The sequence below is a fragment of the Haplochromis burtoni genome, unplaced genomic scaffold (assembly GCF_018398535.1).
Source record: "Haplochromis burtoni strain Fernald_Lab_line unplaced genomic scaffold, NCSU_Asbu1 Contig_259, whole genome shotgun sequence".
Taxonomy (NCBI): Eukaryota; Metazoa; Chordata; class Actinopteri; order Cichliformes; family Cichlidae; genus Haplochromis; species Haplochromis burtoni.
In genome coordinates, this window is record NW_024582620.1 from 580,416 (window position 1) to 604,292 (window position 23,877).

At 38.5% G+C, this 23,877-nt stretch overlaps 1 protein-coding gene across 3 annotated transcripts; it reads left to right on the forward strand.

Annotated features, from left to right (window-relative positions):
- The first annotated feature begins 14 nt into the window (after nt 1–14).
- cpt1ab (carnitine palmitoyltransferase 1Ab (liver)) lies at nt 15–21,895 on the forward strand. 3 transcript variants are annotated; one of them, XM_005942862.3, is made up of 19 exons: nt 15–148; nt 6,225–6,389; nt 6,825–6,967; nt 8,085–8,256; nt 8,746–8,847; nt 9,196–9,333; nt 9,450–9,527; nt 11,559–11,666; nt 12,297–12,384; nt 14,984–15,179; nt 15,871–16,059; nt 16,158–16,263; nt 17,915–18,028; nt 18,293–18,457; nt 18,973–19,104; nt 19,236–19,388; nt 19,548–19,661; nt 19,848–19,940; nt 20,046–21,895. In XM_005942862.3, the coding sequence occupies exons 2-19, from the start codon at nt 6,249–6,251 to the stop codon at nt 20,130–20,132; spliced, it is 2,319 nt and encodes a 772-aa protein (XP_005942924.1). In that variant the 5' UTR covers nt 15–148; nt 6,225–6,248; the 3' UTR covers nt 20,133–21,895. The 3 variants fall into 3 exon arrangements, with proteins under 3 accessions (XP_005942924.1, XP_005942923.1, XP_005942925.1); XM_005942861.3 differs by lacking the exon at nt 15–148 and adding an exon at nt 3,148–3,272; XM_005942863.3 differs by lacking the exons at nt 15–148; nt 12,297–12,384 and adding exons at nt 3,148–3,272; nt 12,840–12,924.
- Nucleotides 21,896–23,877: the final 1,982 nt, after the last annotated feature.

The following is a 23,877-nucleotide window of genomic DNA, read 5'->3' on the forward strand; positions in this document are numbered from 1 at the left end:
CTGCAGCTGTCTGACAGGCTGCAAACCAGTGACAGCGTATGACGCACGCGCATGAGCAGCCGTGGGATCCTTACGTCTTCGTGAATCCAAAGTTTGGACGTGTTTTTCGTGTTTGAGTTGCACGGAGGAACGTAAAGGCGAATACACGGTAGGCTGTCAATTTTAAGTGTATACAAAATGTCAACAAGGGAGCTGTTGCGTCGTTTCCCTCATATTGCGTTCATGTCCTGCGCGTTCAGAGCGGAAATCTCCCCAGCTCGCGTACTGAGCTTGCGTACTGAGTTGTCAGAGAAGAATGATGGAAGCGCTGAGGAAGGCTATAACAATAATGCATCTTAACGCACTGGTGTTCTTAGAGAGTTTGTAGAGTATTTGACTTAAAAAGATCTAGGAAAATGAATGTGAGAAACTCTGTCCAAGAAAAGTCATATTGCGCCCTCTGTTGGATAAACAGTAGCTATGCAGGTGATACTGAAAGCTGAGCTGCATCCCATAAATAAGGTTTGGGTTTTTACATATTTAGACAAGCAAACATTTGATCTTCTAAGAAATGCTCAGTGATCAGGGATTTTATTTTTTCCCCTCCTTCGGCTGATACACCTTTTTGGGATTGTTGCTATGGTGATAAAAAGCAGCACCAGTCTCCATCTCACCCTGTCCATATCCTCTTCTGTCACACCAATTCTTCTTGACTTCATTCATGAATCTTCTCAGTGGTGTTCCTTGTTTCTTTGTGTTTTGCAACTCAATATTCAAGTATATAGTAAATGGACTGGCACTTGTATAGTGCCTTTCTATTTAATTTGAACATGCAAAGCGGTTTATACTTCAAGTCTCACACTCATGTTCATACAGTGTTTTTTTTTATTTTTATCAATAACTAAGCAATTTTATTTAACACTCACACTTTGATGGATCCAATGCCAATACTGAAGGGTACTTTGACAGGGGTACTTAACCTCCTAGGACCTGGCGTCCACATATGTGGACATCACATTTTGGGTTATTTAGACTAAAATACTCAATTTTGCTCTACATGGGCCTGATATCCACTTACAAGGACATTATACTGCTACTGTTCTATCAAAATTCTAAACGAATATCCTCATATGTGGCTCTTATTTTTCTTAAAAACAAAAATAAGGTTTAAAAAAAATCTGGTAATTCTTTGTTTTTTACATTCATCAGGCCTCAAAATGCCCAAATATCAAAGAGAAATTAAAAATGCATGCTGTGGAAGAGTTTGGGTCTTAGGAGGTTAAGGATAAATAAGAAAAGTAATAGATGGAAATTTAATTATTTAGATCTGTGGTCAAACAATGCCTCACAATATGGCCTCTCAAAAATGTTGTGGAAATATGATTCAAGGGAGGAATTTTTATATTTAATGCTTAAATGTTTATTTCTAAGCTATCTGAAAGAACAAATTAATAATTCCAGGATGCCCAAATGCAAAATGTAAAAAGAAGTTTCCAAGAGAATCCCAAAAAAGGTTTATAATAACTTTTGCAGCTGGTTAAGTCCAAGATTACATCAGTTGACATGTATTAGAAGCATACCAAAACAAAGCCTTTGTTGATGGAACATCAGAGCAGAACTTCAGCAATAGTGAGCTCTGGACAAAGTGTCAGAGATGGCAATGTTTGGCAGCAGTAAAAACACAAATTTCTTCCAGACAGAAAACTTTTCAACAACTGTGACACAATGGCAGAAACATTATAGATTGCAGTTGCTTCATTTCCTTCGGAGCTGGTCAGTAAGCAGACTCTGATGCAGTTGAGGTCAAAGCAGAAGTAGTTCTTTAGACTGTAAAATAACTCTAAGCACACTAACAAATTAAAAATTAAAAATGACAAAAACAGATTATAATCCCTTTAACATGGTGCAGCTTTTTGGTAGTCTAGTCTTGGTGTTCTTCTTTATTTTTTCCCTTTTTAACTATGTGCAGGCCCACTATATAGGGCACCAGCTTTACCTTTCTGCCAACAACTTTGCTGCACTCACTGCCCAAAGCAAATACGAGCATGCACTAAAACTTTCCTGGACTTGAGTAGAAGAAAAACAAAGGATATTTGACATTTTTCACTGTGACATCAAAATTTCAAGTCTAAATGGGCTGATCCAACAAGGAGAAGGGTGGCAGAGCATCAAGAAACACCTCCTGCTGTTACCTGATGATGCATATGTCTTTATATTTTAGTTTGAATAAATAGCTCAGCAGCAGAGGCTACATTCAAACCTGTGATGGACATGGCTTTTCCACCAGGAACAACAGTAATGACTCTGTTTAAGACAGTGCCCTAACTACTGCCAATGCTTTATCCAACAAAACAACCCATCCACCTTGTCACCTATACAAACAGTGGGTGGCTTAACATAAATTCACTATCAGCTATCAGTACACTGAGAACTGAAGAAAGCAGTTTATTTCTGTCAGACATACACTTTCCCCAACATTATCTCCTCATTCCATGTATTGGATATCAGTGTGGGGCATTGAAGCTTGCCAAGAACAAACAATGAACTCGTAGATACAAGTGGCGTTCCCAGTGTGGAGCAGTGAATGGAATAACATTGTTAGTTGAGAGATATTGAGTAAAGAGCCTCTTTGACCTACAAACTTCATGGAGGAATGGAGTTTGATTTCCTGACACGTTTAAAGAAAAGTAGCTTACATGACCAGGGCAAATTTTCATTTTGAGGATGATCATAAACTAACCAGCTCAAAGATCATCAATGAAGAACTCCACCCACCTCACCATCAAGGGCAAATTCCATATTCTGCACCCCAAACACTCATTCAAAAGCTGAAATCAGAGCTCTTCCACAACGGACCTTACAATTTGACAATTTTATATAAAGATCATTTATAACTTTGCCATAAAATTCAGTTGTACACCTGTCATACTGTAATAAGCATTAAACAGCCTTATCAGCTCTAACAGGATTGCACCATGACATTATATTCAACCCCATACAATACTTAACAGCCCACATTTCACCTGTTATGGCATGGTCATGGTGTCACTGATCCCATCTCCAGCGTAATGTCTCTGCACAGGTTACCAGCTGTCATAGTTTCTGTAGAGCGGGAGTCCTCAGGGGGGCGCTGTTTTAACCACCTTTATATATGGAGGCCGCCGAAAATTGAGATATGTGACGTAGCAAAATGGGCAGTCCGTGTATACAAGTCTGCGCTCTCATTCATAAGGAGTGTTAAACGTTAGCAGTTCCTGCCGACAGCCAGCCAGAGTCACATCCTCCTCACAGCTGTAAGTTTTGCTCTTCCACACTGACAACAAAGCTTTGTGCGTATTTTCTTTTTCTTAGTGCGTAGCGGCCTCTCATGACACTGTTTTCTTTCTCCGTCTCTCTTCTGTGCTCCTTTGGAATTAGTTGGGGAAAATGCAGAGCTACGTGCGCTACGGGGGGAAATATTACAGGCTAGACAAGTGAAATCCGTGATTGTCAATTTGTTGCAGTACCTTGTCGGCGTAGTGTGTAGAGCTGTGAGGTGTTTGCATGGCGTTCAGGCCATTTCCCTCACCCACTCACGCAGCTGTAGGTTTTCTGTGTGGCAGCTTGGCCTACAGAAACCAGAGATCAACTTCAATGTAAGCATCTTGCCTAAACCACTGAAACGGTCCATTGCACTCAAAGCTATTTTAACAGCAGGTCATGGGAATGCATGTCAAAGAGGCCTCTACTGCATATCTGTATGAATATAAACATTTCACCTGTCATGACTTTTCTTTCTTTCTTTGTTTTTGGTATTCCTTCTCATGTTAGACTCCCCTGGTGATTCCTATGTTCTTGTTCCCAACATTTATGTCGGCAAAAGTCCAAATAAAGGCCTTTTAGTGGCCATCGCATTATAAAACGCATGTAACTGTAATGTAAAGTAACGCGGACGTGAACCTTAGAGAGCAAATTATTTGATTGCACCAGAGGACACATGTAGTGAAGGGTGTGGGTATAAATGTCACCTACCTGTGAAGGTCAGCAAAAGCTGGCTTGTGGTGTCCTTGTTGTAGGAGCGTGTTTACATTCATAAACTACAATAAAACACAATTTATAGGACCGAGAGGGTTAATTATTTGTTATTATAAATAAATAACACGTACTGTGTTTATGTCCAGGTTACACACTGGTGACCTAATTTCACTTAGACCACGTGGGAGGATATTTGATATAATTTTACAAATGTAACCGGCATATGTGGGCCTAGCTTATGAGCCTGTAAGTGTTCGGTAATGACGGTTGGTTTTATGGGGTGAGTGTGGTGTTTGCAGCCATAATGATAATGCAGACAGTAGTACAGTAACTGCATAAAGACAAGGGCTAGTTGCAATGGTTGCAAAGACCTAAATGTTTATCGCCGGTTATACGACATCCACAGCAAAGGCTATGTTTTCAGTGGCTCCTTTGTTACCACATTTGACTGTGCTGGGTGGCACAGGACGATTCTTGAGTACTGTGTTGCCAGTTTTACGCGGCATCTAAGCGGCGCTGTGCTGCGACCTTTCCCCTAGTTTCTGCAGCACAGGGTGGATCATGTGATGTTGGAAAGTAGCTGGGGGGAGGGGACTGGCTGCTGAAACGCTGCTCTGTGGATGCTGTTCCTTCAGAGGAGTGGAAGAAGCGACGTGTACTGCTTTCAGAGTGCTCTCATTGAATGAAATAAAAGTGGACCCTGTAACAAAAAAAGGAAAAAAGAAAGAAATCCTTTAAAAGAAGATGGTCTTTGCAGAGAGACATCTCTTTGGAAATAAGGGCTTCATTAATTTTCTCCTGAATCTGTAAAACCTGAATCATGCTAGTCATTTTGAGGTTTATTCCATGGTAAATTTATGACAAAGCAGATGATCTGTGTATTAGAAGAATTATTTGAGGAAGTCTTATAAATTATGTTTAAAATATAACAGAATTTGTGCACAGCTTGTCAATTTCATTCATGTTTCTTCTAAGCCAATAAAGCATTTTTAATTCAGTTGCTTTCTGTTTGTAGCAAGAAACAATTAAATCTAAATAAAAATATATATCCAGGGCGCTAGCAACTGGTTCTCATTTGTTCATAAAAAAGCATCTTGTTAATTGTTTTCTTGGTTGCCTCATAAATATACAAACTACAATGGAGTCTTTTATAGTAAGTAAGCTGGAAGACCCACTTGTTCAAATACAATAGACCAGACATTGCTTTGATCAAGGTTACTTCCCAGTGTTGCCTTTTACTGAGACAAGTTAGTTTCAAATTTTTCCAAAACGAATGGGTGGGGTAGATAATTCTGGTAGCTGAAAAGATTTACTTTATTTATTTATGCAGCCATATCTTGACTAGGGTTGACGGTTTTAAAACAAGACAGGCCTCATGCCAAACATCAGTTATGTTGGACTACCAGTATAACCAGTTCAAAGTTCAGACATTTGTAAGGGGTCACCCACCTGTGTGTGGCCTCTGATCTCAGTTTGCAGGAGCCTGTTTAGTTAAAAAGATACACATGACTTTCATTTTGTGAAGGACGCTAATCCAATCACAATAGTTGCTAAAAGGGATACACAGTTTTTTATGATCCTTACCAAGCTGAGAGCAGTGCCCATTGTGAATTCTTTCTAATGCAAAAAAGTAATAATAATAATTAAAAATGATTTGTGCTTTAGTCACAATTTCTATTTTTGAAGTGGGTTTTTAAAAATGTTTGTGTCGGTGCTTCCTCACATGACAGATGGATTGCTTTGTGCTTGTGCACAACTGCTCCACATTTAAAACTAGCACTAGTTTTGCCTTTAAACCTAGATTGTGTGAGTGACTGTGCAGGTGTCAGTGAAACTGCATTCAACTGTTTTAAAAGTCCAGCAGCAACCCTTTTAACCCTGTGGCTGATTCCCTGCAGATAAACAGATTACATCTAAAAATGGTAGATAATCGGCAGTGTTGGACAAATGCTTTCAAGACACTGATAGAAGCTGAGGGATAGTTCTGATATTTGGCTTATACCAATCATTCACAGCCTTATCTAGAGATCAACACGCTGTGTTGAACCTTGTAGTGTGTAACCACTCTTGAAGTTACTATCTGTGTTTAGCTGTGTGAAGAAGAGTTTGTAGGAACAAGAATGAAGATTTGGATCAGTTGTTGATTGACATGATGGTCCTTAAATCTTTGGCATAAACTTTATTCAAACTCTCACTTTGCTAATATTACTGTTTGCTCTTACTGTCCTCAGTGACCCTGTACATCAGTAGCCACCATGGCAGAAGCGCACCAGGCGGTGGCCTTTCAGTTCACAGTCACCCCTGAAGGCATTGATCTACACCTGTCTCATGAGGCTCTTCGCCAAGTCTACCTCTCTGGCATCCACTCCTGGAAGAAAAGATTTGTTCGCTTCAAGGTGGGAGGCATTAAAATAACCCAAGAGCAAAGTTCAGAGGTTTTATGTATAGTAATGGCTATGCACACAACATTACAGCTCTTTTCTATTTAACATTACAAGATCCCAAGTAATTCTTAGTTGTTTATTAGATTGCTCACACTAGAAGGTCATAGACTCCCACACAAACAGTCAGCTGTGACACTAACCTTCCTGCCCGTTCTTTGTGTCCTAGCCTTTGGCCTAGTTATCTGTTTACACACCGCCATAGTGAATGACTCAAACCCAAAGACCTGCTAGCATTTTCACACAGTCCTCTTTTGTTTCATGTATGTAATTAATGATTTGTCACATGTATCCTCATAACTCATGATAACATGTTATGAAGTAATTTAATTTTATCTCCTTGGCCCTATATGACTGCTTTAATCCCCAATTTGACTTACATTTCCACAGAATGGGATAATGACTGGTGTGTACCCGGGCAGCCCAGCTGGGTTCTCCATAGTGGTTGGGTCCTACATGGCTTACAATAAATTTAAACAGCTGGATCCATCTTTGGGGCTGTTTACCAAGCTGGGTCAGCATATGCCCATCAGGTAAGCTGATCCCACGAGGTGATATCCTGGTATTATATGGCTTTTTGTACATTTTTTTTCCTATTAAAAAATAATAACTTTTATTAGTGTTTTCTAAAGTAGATTGTTTCTAAGTATAACCCTAACTACCATGCGCATTTCTTTACATAGTGGCACAATGATAAGTGAGAAAGCAGGTAAACAAATGCAGTGGGAATTAGCTAGGTGTTGTTTGGCTGGAAGCAGGTATTTTGCCAAATGCGTTGGCAATGGAGTGTGTTTGACTCATACTTAAAGATGTTACAACATTTGCAATAATGCGCATGCTTCATACAGGTCTGTGTGTTACATGAGTCTGTAAACTAGTCTGTTTGCTACTCATTTTCTCCCAGCTACCTGCCACAACTGATTTTATTATTTGCCAACAATGTTGATCATGTTTAGTAATACTGTGCAACCATGTCTTGAACACGCAAAGCCTTTAATGTTTTTCTTATCCACAGTGCTCTCAAGTCAAGTCGGCTGTTTTTTGATGGTGGTTTTTTTTTTTTTTTTAGTTTATTGAAGAATGTCTGAAATATTAAGAGTACTGGAACCTTCTTTTTTGTTTTAGTAACAAGTACAACCTGTTGGTGTTAAAATGTTTGAAACCTTTAAGTTACAAATACAGAAAAATCTACTGCATGATCAGATCTGTCCTCATTAACCTTGGCTACACTACATAACAGCGGTTTAGGACTTTACTGCTGACAGTAAATTCATCAAAATGTTTTAGTCCTCCTATCAGAGTAAATAACACACATCATTTATCAGTCATGAGTCAGTGTGTCTTTGCTGACTTTGGACATCGCCAAGTCAGGAAGTAGCTGTGTGACAGTAATTGCCCCATGTTTTCACTATGCTGTTGTAGTGTAGTGCAGTCTTAGATTGCTCATTTGGCCAAGGTTGATAATAATTTGTTTATGTAATTACTTTGAACATCATAGCACTTTACTTATTCTTCAGTCAGATTACTAACTTACAAAAACATACTGAGTTTTGTAAAGCCCTATTAAGCAAAACCATAATTTGTGTCCACTCTGCAGTTAAATGTTTAACATTATATTGTCCTTCCTCCTGTTTCGTTCTCTGTCCACAGCCGATATATGTCCACAGACAGCCAGAGGATAGTCGGAGGAATTCTAGTGGGCACAAGCCTGTGGGTTACCATAATAATGATTATGAGGACTGTCCTCAAGTCCTTGCTGTCATGGCATGGATGGATGGAAGAACGTCATGGCTCCTTGTCCTGGTCGAGTCGCATTTGGATGGTGAGATAATGTGCTCCATTGTTCCAGTCACTGAAGAGGAGCTAATTGGTAGAATGTCATAGAGATGGACCTTATTGCCTTGAATAAACAATGCTGTTTTTGCAACAGTGTTATTAAGCACTTGTGAGTGTCTTCACTGGTCATATGCTGAATAAAATGTTCTACATTAAACAGGGCTGAGGTTTTATACTATATTTTAAACATTATTTTATTCATGTGTGCTTGTTTTACTTATAAGATGAGTTCTAAACAGCAGGTAATTATTGCTAAATTATAATGCTATTAAGGTTCAAAAATTAGTCACTTTCTATGACAATTAGGTCCAGGCAGAGATACAATGCAAATCTTGTGGAGGCCCTACTCAAAGTGCTACTTGTGTCATCTTGTTATTTACTGCTGGTTATGTCTTTGGACTTTGCCTCGTACCTTGCTGGTTTCCAGGTGAAACAAAACATCACTTCAAACTGCCTTATCTCTCTGCTTGTCCAGGTTCTAGTGAAGGTGTTCTCTGGCCGGAAACCAATGCTGTACAGTTTCCAGAACTCTCTGCCACGACTACCTGTTCCTTCTATCAAGGACACCTGCAAAAGGGTAATTTCTTATCTGGTGTTTTTATCTACATTGATGATCATGCTGATAAAGGTGCTAGGCTTTGGACTGGCACCAAAGTTGCATTTTGAAGAGCAAAAAACTTCTAGGTTTTCATTGAGGAAACCAGTTAAGATACCCCCCCCCCAAAAACAAACAAACAAACAAACAAACAAACAAAACAAAACTCTGTGGTACAGGGCAGTGACTGGAAAGTGACCTTCTTGCCTGTGATTGTTTGTCTGAGAAGACACTGTGTGCTGCATATTTTTTCCTGCCCTTTGTGCTCTTTGTTAAGTCAGATACTCTTTGCTTCACTCTTTCTTACCTTGATTTTTCTGGTGTTTTCAGTACTTGGAGTCAGTGCGCCCACTGATGGATGATCAGCAGTTTGAACGAATGAAAGGCCTGACTCAAGACTTTGAGAAGAATCTGGGTCCCAGGCTGCAGTGGTACCTTAAACTCAAGTCCTGGTGGGCGTCCAACTATGTGAGTTCCTCTTCTCTGACTTTTCACACTGTCATGATTCTTAGGTCAGTCTTACCCTGAAAAGCAATGCATTGAAAACTTCTGTTTGTTCCCCCCCTTCTCTCTGCCTGTCACAGGTCAGTGACTGGTGGGAAGAGTATATTTACCTGAGAGGCCGTGGACCTATCATGGTGAACAGTAACTATTATGCCATGGTAAGGCAACTCCACCTCTGTTAGGTAATAGTGAGGTAGTCTCCTCATGATGGTCTGAGTGTTTGAAGGCATGTTGTGTGTGGTTTTTTTTTTTTTTTCCCCTGACACCTGGCTAAATCCTGAAAGCTCCAATTTGAGCAGTTTTCATTTTAACGTGACCCGTTTATCACCACTTTGACCCCCAAAAGCGTGGATGGTTGTGAATTGCATACAAACCCTTTTAGCCTTTTAATTATTAACTCTTTGTGTGTGATCTTTAAGTTTTGCAGAGTAATCAGCAGTTATCTTGTGACATACTTGTTACACAATGTTGTAAAAGAAAAAAAACAGTAACGCAAACACTCGAGCAGCTTCACGGCACTATCTGCAAAACGAAACTCAACATTTGAGACTAATTTATTTATTGCTACTATATATATACTGGATAAGAACAGCACAAATAACAAAAAACTATGACCTCTGAGTTTATGCTTTTGAATGAATGGAACGAACACTTTCAGTTTGTTTCTACGTGTGAACTGTCTAAAATGTAACTCAACTGACTTCCTTTAACTTCGATTTTCATATTTGGCTTTTGAATGAGAGTATTTCTGTGCTACACACATAATCTAATTTGTAACTTAGAAAAATTTCAAGTTATTAAATGCTATGTACCCTAATGATATGCATTCTGCAACATTAACCCTCGTGTGTCCACGAGTAATAATATACTTTATTATAATTTCTCAGGGCAAGTTATAGCTGAAGTCTTGTAGTCTTGGAGTTAAAGACGTCAAGTCTTCAGAATCCTGGCAGCCAATCACCTAATTACAGCATCTGTACTTTGTGGATGGGTTGACTGGCCGCAGTGTCTGCATAAATCTAAACCTCCCATTTTTTTACCTGGATCAGTGACAAAGTCAGGACACTGCAAATGTGTCAGTTGTGTGCAGTTGTTAATCGTAAATCTGTCACTAAAACCGGAACAAATGGATCCATGCTCTTGCTTACAAACCCTCTTTATACTCTATGCAAATTGTCTTTGACCAAAATAACTACAATGAATCAAAGGCCAGATTACATTTGTATCAATTCTAGCTTTTACCTGTTGTAAGAACAACACATTATCTGAGGTTTGATTTAAGCTAGCTGCAGACTTCAAGTTCAAAGACCAGTTTGCAGACTGAGTTGTACAATCTAGATCACACCTAAGATCATTTTCTTTGGATTTTCTTTTTTTAAGACAATACAGTATGAATAGGCAAAGTGTAAATTGACATAAAAGACACATTTTCTCATCACCTGACATAGTAAACAACTCATCCTCTTAATTAAGTCACAACTCCAGTGTGTCCAAAAATTAAAACCACACGTGCTGCCAGATGTATAGTTTAGTGGATAACACATTCGGCTAACATCTCGAAAAGTCTGTGGTTTGAGACAAGTCGAAGCGCAAATTGCTGAAAGTGTTGGAAACGAAAGGCATCTAGTGAAAAAAAATTGTCAGATGTGTAGATTATTCTCTTGTGAGTAAGAGAGCAAGAAGGAAGGAGTTTCTATACTGTCCCTGTTCCCAGATGAGCCATCTCAGTCTTTAGGCTTACATATTTGAAAGACTAATGGTGCTACAACAGGTTAAAACAAAACAGAGCTGCAAATGTTTATGGTATTGTTGTAATATTTAGAACAACCTATTACTCAATAAATTAATCGGCTATCAAAAGTACAAGTGCACCGGTTTAGATAAGACGTTGGCAACTTGCTTAGTGTGATCTATCGGTGGAACTACAACAATAACAATGCCAAGAATTTAGCACAGGATTCACTGCACTACGGTACACACCTCACTCCACATTGAGTTCACCTTCAAAACTGGTCACACATCTGTGTTTACCAACGATGAACAAAGATTCAGTTAAAACAAAGCAACAATCTGACTTTTTTAATGCACAGGTTAAATGTGCAGCTTAAGTGGTAGTTATTATGTTTCTGTTGCCTCACAAGCTGTAGGAAGATGTGAGAACTTCTTATTGATCATCTCTGTTTCTCCAGGATTTCCTGTACGTGTTCCCCACCTCCGTCCAGGCTGCCAGGGCAGGTAACGCCATTCATTCTATCATGCTGTACAGGAGAAAACTGGACAGAGCTCAGATCAAACCTGTGAGTACAGAGCTCCTCTGTTTGACATTTAATGATTTGTTGAACTATGTGAAGCGTACATAGTTGTAATATAAATTTCCTACTCATTCACACTGGCTCCATGTAAATATTTAACTCATACTTTACTGATTAATAGGTATTATCTCAGTGTGTTTTTCTTTTAAGTTTACAATGAAAAGCTGCTTATCTTTTAACGACCATTTCTTGTGTGCTTTGATGTAAGTTTGTTATCCACAATCTCACGAATTATTATATTTATACTCTGTCACCCTCAGCTTACCGTAACTAACCATGCACTGTGCTTTCTGCTTGCTTGTTTGAAGTGCAGTTGTAATTACCAACAATGCAATATCACAGGCATTTTCTAAAAGCTTAGTAAAGAAACGAACCCACCCCAGTGCCATTTATTCCTGCATCCCCGTCAGCCCCTTGCCTTCACCAAGCTGCATGATGCCTAAGTGCAAATTCTTACACTTGCACAATAGCAAAATATGTTGTGAAAATGCCCACTTACCTTTCACCAAATCCAACTGTATGCATTTATGCAAAGACCATTGCATGAGCTAGCTCTGTTACAGACTCACACTCGATTGTCTCTGTTTTACTGTTTTGTGCCGGACGCTGCGTTAGATATACTTGCTGGCGAACAAGGTTCCTCTGTGTTCAGCTCAGTGGGAGAGAATGTTTAACACCTCCCGCATCCCCGGTGTGGAGACAGGTAAGAGGAGGGCACGTCTCCATCGTGCCCTCTCCCCCCTCTCCCCTGTGACCCTGGTCATGTTTGTTGCAATAGCCTTTGGAAACCCTGATTACTATACTCGTTCTCATCAGCACAGCCCTGTGCTGTTATTGGCTTTAATACATAGGAATGTTCACATTTGTTTTGGTGATACATTATGTCACAATATTCTAAAAGCTTTCAAATTTCTCTTAAAAAATACTGTTGCATCAGGGCTTTGCTGGTGTATTTGAGATAGTAAGCCACTGGTTTCTGGACTCCGCTCATGTCTCTTTCCCTGGAAACCTTGCTTATCAAACCAATCCTCATCACTCCCACTGCACTTCATCCAGTCTCCTGGTCATGTAGGTGTGTGTCTGCTGCGGCTCTCTCTGGGATTTTAGTAAATTAGTTTGTCATCTCTTTGTGTTTGACTCTCCCCTTTTGCTTTTCAGCTCATGCTCCTACACACTATTCCCATGTGCTCAGCCCAATACGAGCATATGTTCAACACGACTCGTGTCCCAGGTGTAGAAACAGGTAGAGTCTTTAGCTGGCGCCTCCTCTACTCCAACTGTACTTTTCCTCAGGACATTTGTCCATCAGTTTGAGTTGGAAGTCTGACCTCTATGAATTGATAATGCATGTGTGCTGCTGTGTGCACATTCAAGGACTAATTTGCATGTCACTGAAATATAGTTCATAAGTTTTAGAAGACAAACAGTCTTAGATAAATAAATAAAAGAAGTATATTTTTCATGCAAATAAAATATGCAGAATATGTATTTACTATAATACACAGTTTACGAAAGAATTATAAGAATAATGTTTTCACAGTCCTGGAAAACATTAAGTACACTGTTACTGCTGCCATAGGAATTAAAGGAGTTAGTAGTAGACAGGTGCAGTTAATCAAATGTGATTAATTTATCATTAACAAGTGTGATCACCTGTATAAATTTAGAACTTGTTGTTTTCTTTCTGCTTGCTGGTCTGGAATATTCTGCTGTGTGTTAACACAGTCTCACAGCCTTCCTAAGAAGGGATGTCTCAGCAAATTAACCCCAAGATAAGACCGTGCAATGGTCATAGAAAGTGCAAAAAAACACAAGAGCTACATCTCAGAGTCTACTCTTAGTTTGCATGTTAAATGTTAAAATTCATGACAGTGCAGTTAGAAAATAAATATGAAAAGAACTGTTTTTTTGCTGTGTCAGGACCCAAAGAGAGCTGTACGTTAATAAAAAATCCTGCAAACTGCAATTAACTAAAACAATGCTGTCAAAAACAGTGGGATGTATTCATTTGTTTTAAAGTACATGACTTTACCTGTTTTTAAAATGACTTAATTGGAAACTTTATAAAAAAATGGATCAGATTACATTGTTCTGGCCTTGTAGATTGAATTTCTGTAATACATAAAATTATTCTTTTTAAACGTAATTTAAGAAGTAAAGTAAAGCAGTGAAAATCAGCAAGTGTTTACTTTGATTCATTCCAAACTTTTTGAGGTGCCGTGTTTACAGGCACAATGACGTGCACGCAGCTACTACAAAAAATATAAGCTTCTTAGAAGAGGTAAAAATCCTCTAATCAAGATTATGAGCAGTTAAGTTTAAAAACTCAAACCTGAACGACTCGAGGCCAAGACAATAATAAATGTACAATAATAATAAATTGTGTTGCTTAGCAGCCACATGGGACCCAGCAGAAGGTATTTAACGCTACCTTTTTAGACTGAAGGCATTTAAAAAATAGAAAAATGTAGTGTGCTTTTAAAAATAAATTTAATAAAATAAGTTGTATTCAGTGTCTTTGTAAGCAGAAAGATCTGAGTTGCTGCAGTGATTAGAACGGCTTTCCAATTCAGCCCTGTGGCATACTGGGCCCAGAATACTCATACTGATGGAGGTCCTTACTATAAGAAACTACAGTAGGCTAAATATTATTATTTGGCTTGTTCTTGGTGTAAGTATTTGTTTCCCTTTATCCTACCAGTACCAAGTACATTGCTTGTTTGAGTGCTCAAGCTCCAAATCTGTAGTAAAATAACACAGTAGCAATGAGATTATGCAAGTAAAGCTTTGAAACTGGCTTCCCACATTTGTTCACATTGTTGTTCAAACAAGCATTGTGTTCCCAACTACATTCTTGTTCCCAGTCCTTCCCTTTTTCATCCCACTTGCTGCACTCCTCATTTCAACCCGCCTTAGTTTTTGTATTGTGTAAATGAATTATGTTTTTCTTTTAAAAGAAAACTGGATATCACATCTTTTTACTTCTGGGGCAAATTACTGTTTACTAACATCTGTATTGCTACCAGAAATAAAATAATGCAACATCCACTTGATATTTGATATTTCTATAATTATTTCTCCTTTTTCACAAAGATGTTGGCATTAAACAACATGCATTTCTGATTATACACACAAGTCACCCACATGATGTGTGGTATGCAAGTTATTTTATTTAAAAAGAAAAAACACAACACATGTACAAATATAAATATACCCTTCTCCCCCACAACCACAGATTTTCTTCATCTGTGTTTCTTGTTTTCCTGTTTTCTCTCTTCCTGTCATTGTTCTTTCTCCTCTAGACACCCTTCAGCACGTGAATGAGAGCAAACACATAGTTGTGTACCATAAGGGACGTTACTTCAAGGTGTGGATGTTTTATGATGGCCGGCTGCTGTTGCCACGGGAGATCGAGCAGCAGATGGAGAGGATCTTGGCAGACAAGTCGGAGCCCTTGCCAGGAGAGGAGAGACTAGCAGCACTCACTGCAGGGGATAGGTGGGTATCATTGCAGAATAAGCTGGAGCCAGGATTGATGAGGCCACACAATTTTACTTTTTAATGTGTAGCATGACAGGAAGTACAGCAATGTAGGCAATGCGTGGACATTTACAGTGGTCATAGGCTGAATCAGTGAGTTTGGTATTCTTCAAAAACTCCTGGTAGAACTTAAACTTTATTTTGAAAGATATATTTTAAGAAATTAAAAATGTGATTGCAAATTGGTATTTGAAATAAAGAAAATAAACCTGAAATCAAAGAGACATCAAAGTCATGTTAAAATAGGCTAATAATATGGGCCTGGGCATGTATCATATTTCAAGCATGGCAACAAGATTAACCACTAACTTGTTTTGTTTGAAGTGCAGCTGTAATTAAAAAGCAATTAAATTAAAAGCGATTTCACAAGCATTTTCTAAAAGCTTAGTAAAATACATTTTTACGGAGTAATAAAGAGTGTGGTATTGACGGCTCACAGTTTTCTCATACTGACAAAGAAAAATGTACGCGTATTTATGTAACATGCGTAAAGAAATCTTTTTAAAACTACTGTAAAGTCGCAAAAATGACACTTAGCTCCAGCTTTTATATGCTTTCTGTTAGAAAGATTAAAAGAACATATTTTACACTCATGCAGTTATGTCTATGCTTTACTTTTTGAACATATTTTTTGTTTTTACCTTGTTAGGACACCGTGGGCAAAGGCCCGTGAGATGTTCTTCAGCCGTGGAAAGAACAAGCAGTCTCTGGATGCTGTAGAAAAGGCAGCCTTCTTCCTCACCCTCGATGATACAGAGCAGCGCTACGATGCAAAAAACCCAGTCAAGTCTCTGGACATTTATGCCAAGTCCCTGCTCCATGGAAAATGCTACGACAGGTGGAGATAAACTTTATAGATTTTATGGCCAATTTTCAGTAGGTTTGTGGCATTAACCTGTTTGCAAATTAACCTAATAATATTTTGTAACCCTTCAGGTGGTTTGATAAGTCCTTTAATATGATAGTTTACAAGAATGGTACGATGGGACTGAATGCAGAGCATTCCTGGGCAGATGCTCCGATTGTTGGCCATCTGTGGGAGGTAAGTCACTGGTTTTGTGGAAAAAAGTAAATACGGTATCTCGTAATATCACGAGAAATATTATATAGTTAAAGCCGTAAATATTTAGGCACAAGTTTTGTCATTTTAACTCTGCACCTCTACAGATCAAAAGAATCAGAGCAAAAACTTTAAAAGTAACCAAACCAACAGTCTGATGCATTCATGTCTTAGTAAATGAGTAATTTACTGGTGAGCAACACCAAAACACCTGGACGACTACTAAAGACAATCAGTACAGCCAAGTCAGGAGGTAGGCGTGTTATTGTTAAAATTGTTAAAATCTACCATCTAAAGATGCCTTCATGAAGGTAAAAGCAGAGGATTTGCAAAAAGTGCACTTGTTATACTTAAGAACAAGGTCAAGTTATACTTATACGTCATAAAACATCTAAAGGACCTGCACATTTCTGGAAAAAAAATGTAGACAGATGAAACCGAGCTTAACTTGTACCAGAATGATGGGAAGAATGGGAAGTATGGAGAAAGAGAGAAACAGTTTATGATGGACATGTATGGCAGCCAGTGGAACAGGGTTACCTGACTGCTGAATTCAGCATGCCCAGGATACCTTTCTGTTATCTGGATTCACTTACTCTAAGCCTTGGCAATCAGGATAAGCATTCACATGAAGCTGGTTATCAGCTTGTGGTGCTGCTGGCAGCATCTAACCAATCTAAGAGTCATCATATGATTATTCTTCTACAGAAAATGATCCCTGCGAGTGTCACCTACAAACTTACTACAATAGCTGCAATTCCAGTAGTGTAAAAGAGACTTGGCAGCAGATTAGAATGAAGCAGAAGAACATTTTCTAAATCAACAGATTAATGCATGGACATTCCTGTGACAATGTGACGCACAGTTTGTGCTTTGTTCAGAAGTTTTATTAAGACTTCACAAGCTGCATATATATAATATATATCCCCAGCAGAGAATCTACATCACACTTAAACATGCTGTGAATAAAAGAATAAGAGTCTCTGCAGACTGCAGTGACGTTTGGCAGTAAAGTTTGAATATGAAAACAAAATTCAAACATAGGCTTAGTTTACATGCAAATTTGATATGTCCCTTTTTAGGATCATATGTTATAGAAAAACAAATTACTATTGCAAAACTGTGGCCAACAAAGCTGCTTCTGAATTTATTACTGATGCTCATCAGGGAAATAGACTTTAGACACTACTGAAACACTTTAGACCCTCCTACACTCCCCCCCACTGTCCAAGAGACTTCTAGGAATGGTGACGCTATTTTCTGGTGATTTCATACCTGCTGGTCTGGAACAGTTCACAGCATAAGTTACCATGGCAATATACCCTGCAAGAAGTGAACTACCGTAGATCTCAGGCCGTAGATCTCAACTTAATAGAGCATGCTTTTAAGCATGCAAGCCGCATCTGAAGGTTACTGCTGCAGTAAATGCCTAACACAGCATCTTAAGTGACTCAGTAACTCATTCAGTTATTTACTGATGTTTTTTTTTTTTTAAATCCAAGTGTTAAAAAGGATTTTTAATTTAAAATTAGTGTACGTGGTGGTGTACAGAAGCAAAATTGCAAGAAGACATTGCAAGAAAAACAGCAGAAACTTTTGAGTGAGATGAGTTAAAGTGTTGACTCTCTTGCAGCATGTACTTTCCATGGATCCAAAGCTGGGATACACTGAAGATGGTCACTGTGTTGGGAAGCCCCATCCTAACCTGCCCGGCCCTCAAAGGCTGCAGTGGACCATCCCTGCTGAGGTAGAAAATCTTTTACTTTACACCATAATTTTATATTAGCAGAACTTGGATTCCCTCTTGTGGAAGCATAAGCTAAGTACACCAGAGTGGATTTAATTAACTATATAGATGTTTGTTTATTGGATGTTATTTTTTGGATTTAAATAGCTTCTAAAACTAATCTAATAATTTAATCATCTTGACGTTTCTTCATAAAATGCATATATATAAATAGATATTTTTGTCTGAGTAAAACATACAGTTATGTTCCCTTTATTCCTCTAGTGCCAGGAGGCCATCGAGAGTTCTTTGACAGTAGCCAAAGCTCTGGCAGATGATGTGGACTGTCACATTATCCCCTTCACTGACTTTGGAAAGGGGCTGATTAAGAAATGCCGCACCAGTCCTGATGCCTTCATCCAGATTGCCCTGCAGCTGGCCCATTACAGAGTAAGTTCCCGCATCCTACCATTTTTTTTCCTGTTCATATCCTTATCTGAAATAAGTTTTTTATATATATATATATTACAGAAAATATTATAAAATCAATCTCATATTTAAAAGTGTAGATGTAACTTCTCAGAAGCCAGCGCTTTCCAGCCGCATGCAATTAAATTAAGTTCCAGCAGAGGGCAGTCACAACTAGCTGGCCAGCATAGATTTGTAGGCAGTCAAGCAGTGTTTAGTGGATTTAATAGCGAATTAAAACTTTTATTTTTAATTATTCATGTTGCACTTTAATTAATAATATGACACAAAACATTGGTGTTGCACGTTAGTTGTGGTATGTTTCTTAATTGGTCACACCATTTTAATTAATATCTAATAATAATACATAAACCTCCTAAAAGCCGCAGGCCTTTGTAATCATTTCTACTGTTAATGCATAAAAAAAAAATATTTACATAAAATGTTTTCTCTTTTTAATCGTGATTTAATTAAATGTAATTCTACTCTCTCAACAGGACAAAGGGAAGTTTTGCCTGACTTATGAAGCCTCCATGACTCGTATGTTCAGGGAAGGTCGAACAGAAACGGTGCGCTCCTGCACCATGGAGACTTGTGCCTTTGTTCGTGCCATGGTCGGAGATGAGACAGTAAGTCCCCTCCTTTCATTTATGTGCTACCGATTTTTTTTACTTATTGTTTTTTCACTTTATTATTGTTATTGTGTTATTAAACTATTTGTCATATTTCACTTCTGTTCCTTTCGTATTTCTTTCTACAGAGAGAAGAGCGTCTCAGGTTGCTCAAGCTGGCGGCAGAAAAACACCAAAACTTGTACCGTTTGGCAATGACAGGACAGGGCATCGATCGCCACCTTTTCTGCCTCTATGTGGTTTCCAAATACCTCGGAGAGGATTCACCCTTCCTGAAGGAGGTATGAGCTTGTTTTCACAAGTTTTGTGTGTTACAGGTACTCGAATAATGCCCATAATTGCTCTTATAAACTTTTTTCATACATAGAAAAAAGTTACGAGCGAACGACCAATACAATAATGTGACTTAATCTGTGGATTTCATAAATCTTTACATTTAGGTCCTGTCTGAGCCATGGAAGCTGTCCACCAGCCAGACTCCTCTGCAGCAGGTTGAGCTGTTCGATCTGGTCAGACACCCAGAATATGTGTCCTCTGGAGGTGGTTTTGGTCCAGTAAGTTGTCCATCAGCTTTCACAGTGTCTTTAACAGCTGTTTGTGTTAGTTTTCCTGCAACAAAACACATAAGGTTGTATAATCCTTAAATTAGAAAAAAAAGTTGAAATATTAAAGCAATAAAAATGTATTACTGTGTATGGGATAAGCTCAGAGTCTACTCTCTCGCTTTCTTTGCCCACAAGGTGGCTGATGATGGTTATGGCATCTCCTACATCATTCTTGGTGAGAACCACATCAACTTCCACATCTCCAGCAAACACTCAAGCCCAGAAACTGTAAGTTCACTAATTTTCCATTTTTTTCCTTCTTTAATGGCCATTTTAAATGAAAAAGCTTACTGGAATCTTCTTGCATTTCTTTCTTCTGTTGTTTTTTTTTAGGACTCGCATCGTTTTGGGACCAACATCAGACAGGCCATGCTGGACATCCTGGGTCTCTTTGAGCTCAACAACAAAGCTGCCAAGTGATGGCTGTCTTTGCTGGTGGAAGGCTATGAGTAACATATATTCAAAAAAAGGTTGTACAGAGTCACTTGTTGGTTTAGAGGTTATATTTATGTTAATTGATGTTACAAAAATAAGGATGATTGAAAGGAAGCATTATCGTTAATACGTTTGTAAGGCACTTATGTAAGCTGTATATTTAGGCGTAGCGAGTAACCGGTGGTGTTGGGTACAGGTAATGCACAGATCAAAGTTGGTTTTGGTTTTTTTTCACAAGACTGTACATACCGGTGCCTTACTGACCCACTAATGTAAAAAGGGCAGAAAGGGCGTCTGAGATCAAATCTGCATTAACATATTTCAGCTAAAGGCTTGTTCAGTGGCATCATCAAATACTTGAATTGCATTTTAAGTTGCATGATGGTGCAATATCTTTATTTCTGTTCCCATCCAATGCGTTAGCTTTGTCCTTAAGTTTCTTTAATGTCTTGCAGTTGCAGCTCCTGAAGCACTGACCAAAGCAGCAAACTTGATGTTGAATTTCATTAAATTTGCATGCTGTGTGTGCTCTCCATTATTTCATAAAGTGAGGTTTAAAGAGAGGATGATTCTGAACGTTTAGCAGCTATACCCAGTAATTTCACACAGACAGGAGTAAAGTAAGGTGTCTGTGATTGCAAAAGTTATAAACATTCAGCTTGGATCAGAGTAGCGAGCCTAACATCACTGTAATGTTGAATATCAACACGTTGCTAATGTGTTTTCTTATTCCAAGTGCACAGCCAGTGTTTTTGATCAGGTTTGGCTTCTATGACTCTTATTAAGTGGCGACAAAGGCACATGATTTTTTTCTTGTTCGTTGTTTTCATACTCAGGTTTTGCTAACTTGGCCTAGTGTCCTAGGGTGCTGGCTACGACACTGAAAACGAGTGCTTTTGCTAACATGTAAATGTGCAACACTAGACGTTGAAATGCAGTACAATGCCAATGTGATTCCAGTGAGATGGTAGATAGCATAGCGTGAAGTTTGCTGTTGAAGTGAGAGTTCGTAAGACAGGGAGGTGTGCGTCTGGATTGAATCTGACAGCGTGAGGTCAACAGTGACTTTACTTCTTTTGTGAGGGGTTGAGGGGGGGGGGAAATCGCCAATTAACTGTACTTTAGCTCTGTTGCGCACTCCATCTCTGACCCTATCGTTCAAACCTAGGAACCTCCAGACTACCCGTACAGCCTTTTGTCACCTCAAAAAAAATTCTGTAAACTTTTATGAGCAATTGGATTGTTGGTTATATCAAAGCAGTGTTGCAGCTGTTGTTTTTAAGTCAAGAAAATCACATGGTCGGTTTTTTGGTCTCTTCAGTAAAGTTGGATATCATTTCTTCTCTTCAGCTATTTTTTAAGAAATGCAAGTTTCTAGTCATGTATAGGAATGCATTTTTTAAATAATGTATATGTTGTCAGTCCATCATATTTATTTTTTCAGGTTTTAGCTTCTGTATTTTAACACATCTTGGTTATTTGACAGCGGATCGTCACAAATGATGACCCCTAAGTTAAGGTTTTGCTGGTTTAAGAAAAAACATGGACAAAATGCTTCCTTTTCTTTTGTCATGACAGTTTTGTTATCCCAGACTAGTTTTATCTAGACCTCATGTTTACACTGCTGCATGTTTTTGAAGATGAAGCTGTATATGTTTGCCTTTAATTTAAAGAATTGTTAAAAGACAAGCAGCTGATATACCAAATTATGTTTGAACAATAAAGTAAATGTCAGATGGCTTCATCACCTCTGAGGTGTCCCTTTTTGCTTATTACGCTTAATACATATCTCTCCAAAGAAAAACATTTTACTCACCACACAGCCACTGTGGAGGCTGCGAAACAGTCATTGGAATTGTTCGATTTATGGCCAAAGACATGGCATCAGTTTTTAGAATCAAGTAAAATAAAGACTAATAATCTTTGTGTATTTATTCCTCAGCATAATTTAGCTTTAAGGAGTTTTTGGAGTAGATTTGCTCATTTTAGTTTAGCTTTTATTTCAGTGTTTAGTCTTTTTGTAGTGTGAGCGCTATTGTTGGTTGCTCTCTGAAGTTGTGTGTAATTTACTTTGTAAATAACTCAGCTACATACGGTCACGGGTCACTTTATTCGGTATACCTGTTCCAGTACTACTTATTAATGAAACTAATGAATCTAGAGGCTTAGTGTGGCACAAAGCATCTTATCTAAAGAACGTTTACTGCATGATCACAGTAAATCGAATTGAAAAGCACATTCAAATGTAGGCCAATTTTTAGCAAGTATTTTTTTTCCCCCACTCAGGTGGGAAAAATACTTTCTATATTTTTAAATTTCTATGTTAAAATTCTGAGCATATTTGATACAGTGTATCAATATTTACTGTTATTACTGTAACAGCGCTAATGTTTTAATTCTCCCATTAGACAGCACTAAAACATAGCAGTACTTTGAGGTAAACCCTGTACACATTCATAAAGGTTTTACTTACTTGTCTTCTATACTGGACATCATACACCACTAGTAGTGCAGGAAAAATGTGTATTCCTCAGCTGGTTGGTGAGGTCGGTTCCTGGAAGTTGCTGGAACGAGGAAACCGGTCACAGAAAGAGCAGTGCATCAAAGCTACTACTACTAATTAAAAATAGTTATCATATTCAGGGATTTCCAAAAGTTATTGTGTTTTAACCTCCAGCGACCATGGATAAATAAAGTCATAAAAGTGTATGTGTTCCTAAAGTGATCTATTTGTAACCTATTTCAAAATCCCCCTAAGCCCAAAGGTCATGTACTTTGCACCGTGATGATTGTTTATCCCTTGTTTGCATTTTACTTTAACTGCAACCGTCTCACCCCCATCTGCATCTAAAGGTCATAGCTATGTTTATCAGCTTTTCTTAGTTCTGACAATTTGTAAACCTCTTGAAACTGGTCTGGTGTGAAAATGAGATCTTTCCTTCCTTAGCTTAGTGTTTACTTAATAAAAAGGAAGCTGGGTGATGGCATTAGCCTGCCATCTGGACAGGTGGTTGAGCTCAAGTGGATGGCACCCAGGAATCAGTTCCGTCTCTGAGGGTATTAATAAGTCCCTCCACTAAGGCTGTTCAGGGTGCATTCAACAATTAACCTAAATTAAATTGAAGACATTTAAAGGCATTGCATGGTGACAGATTTCCAAAGAGGGGCAGGCAAGAAGTCATTACACATGACGGTTTTCTTTCTCAGTGCACCTGCCTTAAAAAAAAAAAAAAGATTTCGCTTTCAAAGCCACTTCTTTGTCTTTTTCAAAAGTGTTTTTTAAAAGCATAAAGTCTGTGCAGACTTCCTGTGCATAAAGGAACATCTGATTAGTATTCTAACAAATGAAAGAAGGACTTTCTTCTCTGCTCAAAATACAAGACCCTCACTCAATCGATTACAAAACCATGAAGCTTTAACCGCTGGCTTACCTAATTGGCAAGATGGAAAAGCCATTCACTCGGGAACAGACACTGACACCTAAAACCTTGACTTGCACTTTCTAAAAGTAGACTTTGAGAAAGATCTGTGGCCTCTGCTTGTCACCATGTGCCACTTGCGCCAAAACACCCTCAAAGAAAAGAGGGGAGCCAGCGTTGCCTATCCTGTTTTATAAGCTATTTATGCATGCAGGGGTAGAGATGATTCCATTTTGTCTGGCGGTAATCACTGGCAGTTGTTAACAGTAGAGAATAACATTGTTCTAATTGCTGCTACCGTATGTAGATCA